The 5,163-nt window shown below is 57.2% G+C and overlaps 1 protein-coding gene across 3 annotated transcripts in view; it reads left to right on the top strand.

Moving 5' to 3' along the window:
* The window catches only part of Adcy3 (adenylate cyclase 3), a 79,427-nt gene that overhangs the window by 56,860 nt on the left and 17,404 nt on the right, over window positions 1-5,163 (top strand). For all 3 annotated transcript variants that reach the window (XM_010604866.3, XM_010604865.3, XM_010604867.2), the window contains 3 exons: window positions 4,094-4,224; window positions 4,684-4,795; window positions 4,925-5,052. In XM_010604866.3, coding sequence (XP_010603168.1) covers window positions 4,094-4,224; window positions 4,684-4,795; window positions 4,925-5,052 — 371 coding nt within the window. The remainder of the gene's footprint in view (window positions 1-4,093; window positions 4,225-4,683; window positions 4,796-4,924; window positions 5,053-5,163) is intronic.

The following is a 5,163-nucleotide window of genomic DNA, read 5'->3' as shown; positions in this document are numbered from 1 at the left end:
ACAGGGTCAACTGACCTGGAACTCACTATGTAGCTTAGGCTGGTCTGGAACTCACAGTGATCCTCCTGCCTTGCCTCCCAAGTGCTGGGATTACAGGCGTGAACCTCCACGCCCTGTTTAAGTCTTTATATTTTCTACATGTTAATCCTCTGTCAGAACTCGGGAGCGGGGCATGGTGGCGCATGCCTATAATCCCAGCACTTGGGAGGTTGAGGCAGGAGGATTGTTGAGAGTTTGAGGCCTGCATAGGCTACATAGTGAGTTCAGGACCAGCCTGAACTACAAAATGAGACCCTGTCTCAACTCCCCCCGCAAAAAAGAGTAACTAGCAAAGATTTTTTTTCCTATCTGTAGGGTTTCCTTTCACTGTGTTGGCAGATTCCCTGTTCTACAGTAACTTTTGGTGTAGTCCTTCCTGTTTGTTGATTCTTGCTATTTTTCCTGTCCTCTTGGAGTCCTATTCAAGAAGTCTCCGCCTTTGTCTGTGGCTTCCAGTGTTTTCCCAGTATTCTAACACTGTCAATATCACGATCATTTTTAAGGCTACATAATCTTCCACCCAGAGGAGGGGCCAACCATTTGATTGGCCACTTACCGTGCCTTTGGCCGGCTTCATTTTTCCCACAAGTGTTGTCATGCCACAATGCTGCTCTTTTGGCACATGTATCTTTTTGTTTCTTTTGGATTATTTCCTTTGGATCAATTCCCAGAAGAGCCATTAATGGGTCAAAGACTTGGAACATTCTTACGATTCCTGGAACATATAGTAGCATATAGCTGTTATTTTTGGAAGGCAAGCTCTGCCTCTGCTTTGGAGAACCCAGGCCCCATCTATGAGCTGTGGGTCCCTGAGTAATTCCAGGGTGCTCTGGGAGACTCTGCGCCCTCTATGGGACCCACCAGAAAGTGCACCCTGATTCTAGCTTCCTTCCTTTCCCAAGAATGCTGGGGATCCCTGAGAATGGCTGTCAGGGCACCACTGTGTGAGCATAAGTGTTTTTCTAGAAGGTCCATAGCAATGTCATACACCCTTATGAGGGCCTAGGATCCAGGAAGGAATTTAGAATCTCTGAAATACAAGAGTAAACAAGGTCAGCAACAGTGGAGAGACACCAGCGGTGTGGGTGTTAATGAGGCGGGAAGAACTTTCTGGAAAGTGGCCTGTGAGGTGTTGGGTGTGGGTAGGGAGAGATGTTCAGGGAGGCCAACACCAGAAACAGTGGTGTCAAGGGTCAGAGAAGAGCAAGTAGTCCCACCTGTCTGCTTGTAAGGGGCCACTGAGGAGTGCAGTGGGACATGGGACCAAAACACAGGCGGTGCCATTGGCAGGAAGCTGAGGAGGCAGGAGGGAAGCGGCTGCTGTGCTGAAGGACGTGGGCGGAGAAGCGGAGGCCGGGCCTAGGACCAGGGAGGCCTTCTGGAGACTCGCAGGATCGCAGTGGCTGGGGCTGGAGCACTTTCCTCGCATATGTGAGGTCCTGGGTTCAAGTCCCAGCCCCCAACCCACAAAACCCACAAAAAATCCCAGTGGCTTGTGGCGCACTGGTCAGGTCCCTCTGTGGGACCCCACCCTGTCCTGCCCACAGCCACGGCCACCCACTTCCGTCTACTTCCCTCTGCCCATCAGCTTCAGTGTTAAAGCCAGCTCACTGTCAGATGACTCAAGGTGGACCGTCTGCTCCTTAAGTTAGAGGTTGACTGTGAGATCTCCAGAAACCACGTGTAAATTGGTAGCCTTAAATCAAAACCACAGCTCCTTTCTTGTTATTTTTAAGGTTGGTATTTATTGACTTTCTGCCTTCCCAAGTCATACATTGCTCTTCCAGATTGTTACAGAACTATGTAATGCAGTAGGGGACGCTGATGCCCTGTCGTGAAGAGGCCTCCGGATCCTGTGCTCTGCCCTGGCTCAGTGCGGGGTGACAGGCCTGGCCCTGGGCAGAGGGGAAGCAGGACTGACCAGGCCTGCTGTGGGTCGTAGGTTTGCACCGCCACACCCGACTCTGTCACATTTTGCATCGGGTGACATACGAGCCCCTGAGATACACTGAGTACTTGCTGTGTGCCAGGCACTGTTCTAAGTGCCTTGTAGTAATGAGTCTCTTAATTCTGGTTTGCTGCCTGGGAAACAAGGCACAGGGGACTGAGCGACTTGCCTGATGCCACACGGAGTGCTGCGAGGCTGGGGTCTGTGCTTCTAACCCGCTGCCTCGAGGCAGCCTCAAGAGCCAGGGCAGTGCTGCCCGCACGGGCTGAGAACCCGAAGACAACCGAGAAGCTCAGCCCTGCCTCCTTGAGGCTCTAGCCCCCCGCTGCCCCCGGGACTGTGTGCTGCCCTTGCAGCTGGCAGGCCCCTGGCTCCAGCTCTTTTGGAAAACCCCGATTCATCTTTCCACAGTGCAGGTGCTTTCTGCACTGCTGGCCTCAGGAGAGGCTCCACGCCGAGAGGCCGGAATTTTACCGCTGGCTCTGCCTGGGCCCCGGGGCCCCTGGAGACTCCGCTGCTGCCTCCCCGCTCAGGTGGAGCCCAGGCAGGGCGCACTGGGGTTATTTTGGCTTCTCATTCCTGAGCTGTAATGATGCCGTTCACCAGGGTTTTGGGTGTGTTTGTTTCCTACTAGGTGAACCCAGGGTCTTTGCATGGAGCTTCATCCCCAGCCTTTTTAAATTTCAGGACAGGCTCTCAGTAAGTCATTAAGTTGCTCAGGCTGGGCTCAGATTTGCAGTCCTCTTGCTCCAGCCTCGTTCACCAGGTTTTTAACGGAGGGAGAGAAATGGAGGGGCGATCATAGAACCATCAGCTAGAGCCTCCTGGCCCAGATAGCTCCCGCGACACCAGACACAGCGCTCCCCTCCCCGCCACCGTCCAGCTGGCTCAGCTGACCTGGGCCATACCCTGGCCTCCAGCCCCCAGTTCTGACTGCCTCCCAGGTGCCTCCAGTGGTGCAGAGCGGTTTGTGGCCTCTCCCCCGGGCCTGTCAGTCACTTCCTCGCCTTCACCAAGGCTCTTGATCCTTGAGCTTTTCCAGTTTCCGTCCTCAGCCCTTAAACTCTTTCCTGTTGTCCTTCGCCTGCCTTCGTCACCTCCCTCTGCAGGGACACGGGGACCCCTCCACCTTCCTGCCTGACGGCCCACGTGCCTCTTACTCGGTCTCCCTGGCTTCCCACGCCACACACCCCTCCTCAGTAGAGCCCGCTCAGCCTGCCCCGCCCTGCTGCTTCTCCTCGGTGACCTGTGTCGGGCTCTCTCCACAGATGCCTGAGCCACAGGCTTTCTGGGAAGAGCCAGGTAGTAAATAGTCCCCACCACAACTGCTTGGCTCTGTTGTTGGAGCACACAAGCAGCCAAAGACAATATGTGAACAAATGAATGTGGCTGGGTGCCAATAAAACTTTATTTATGAATACAGGCAGCAGTCAGATAAGGCCCACAGACTGTAGCTTACTGAGCTGCAGTGAGCCCTCCAGGTGGTCTCCTCTACTGCTGAAATACTCGCAGGTCCCTGAACAGGTGTCATTTCTGTGTCTGGTGCGCGTGTGCGCGCGCGTGCGCTCGCACCTTTGAGCACATGGCTCCTCTCGAAGGAATGCCTCGGCCATTGGCCTCCTCGGGGCCCCTCTCATGTGCCCTGCTCCCTGCCTCTGGTCATGGTAGTATGGCCCCTACTGTCTCGGGCCTGTGTCCTTGGGACCCGTGTCACGTGAGAGCCGAGAGCTAGGGTGGAACTCGCTGGCGCTTGTGTCCTTGGCCCCTGTTATGTCGTGGGCACCCATCCCTTAGGTCTGAGCGATGGCTCTGTGGAGGTGCTGTGGGTGACAGGAAGGGAGGCCAGGAGTGAGTGCTCAGTGTAGGGGCTGCCACTCTTCTTGTGGAAAGAGGACACTGAGCCGGGCCTTCTTCGTGACATTTCTGATTCCCAGCAGCAGCCTGAAGGGACTGAGCCTGCTTGGGTGAGGCCTGGCCTGGCCTCTGGCTGTCCCCAGTGGGGTCCAACAGGGCCTGCTGGCCTCGCTCACCGGGCAGTACCTGGGCTTGGTCCTGCAGAAGTGCGGGCCAGGCCCTGCTTTCCCTGCAGCCCTGTCTCCCCCACAGGAGAACCTCATGCTGTCCATCCTGCCCAAGCACGTGGCTGACGAGATGTTGAAGGACATGAAGAAAGATGAGAGCCAGAAGGACCAGCAGCAGTTCAACACCATGTACATGTACCGGCACGAGAACGTCAGGTGCACTGGCCGGGGCCGTCGTGGGTCTGCTGACACTGGGGATGAGTTTTCCTGGGAACACGAGGCAAGGCCACCCCGTGGTGTGAGCCTCGGCTCCCCTGAGTGCTGCCACTGCCGGCAGACGACTTCAGACTGCCTGATCAAACCCACGTTGTGCAGCGTCTCCCCGGGTGGGGTCATTCTGCCGTCCAGAGCCAGCTTGGGGCCGAACTGTGAACTGTGATTCTAGAAAGAAGGGTGCATCGGCCAGGGGCAGGGGTGAGGCAGTGGGGATCCCCGGGCCTGCAGAAGGGGCACGGCAAGGGTAAGCCAATCATCGGAGCCCCGAATTGCCTGGACGCATCGGGGTCCCTGCACTGTGGGTGGGGTGACACCTCCTCCTCCATCTGCGAGCCCGGTGGCCCCGAGCTTGAGGCGGCAGTGTCTGGGCCTCACTGCCGCCGTCCTCGCCCCACACAGCATCCTCTTCGCGGACATCGTGGGCTTCACCCAGCTGTCGTCTGCCTGCAGCGCTCAGGAGCTCGTGAAGCTGCTCAATGAGCTCTTTGCCCGCTTTGACAAGCTGGCGGCTGTAAGTACCGGGCGCCAGCCGCCTGGACGCCCCTGGCTTTGCGGTGGGGCCCCACTAGCCCTCCTCTGCCCTTTGTCACTCCCGCGGTGGGGAGGGGCTGGGAGCACAAGCCGTGCCCTGCCCTTTCAGAAATACCACCAGCTGCGGATCAAGATCTTGGGTGACTGCTACTACTGCATCTGCGGCCTGCCCGACTACCGTGAGGACCACGCCGTGTGCTCCATCCTCATGGGGCTCGCCATGGTGGAGGCCATCTCGTGAGTGGGGGCTGGGCGCACCCTGGACTCCCAGGGAGGCCTAGCTGTGACTGAACAGACGATGATGAGGAGAGAGAAACTGGGGGCGCCTCAGGGCCACGCCCCAAACGG

This window comes from Fukomys damarensis, unplaced genomic scaffold (assembly GCF_012274545.1).
Source record: "Fukomys damarensis isolate Sample0158 unplaced genomic scaffold, DMR_v1.0_HiC HiC_scaffold_2, whole genome shotgun sequence".
In the NCBI taxonomy this organism is placed as follows: Eukaryota; Metazoa; Chordata; class Mammalia; order Rodentia; family Bathyergidae; genus Fukomys; species Fukomys damarensis.
Note: the sequence above shows the minus strand (reverse complement) of the source record. Positions and strands in the feature narration are given on the sequence as shown.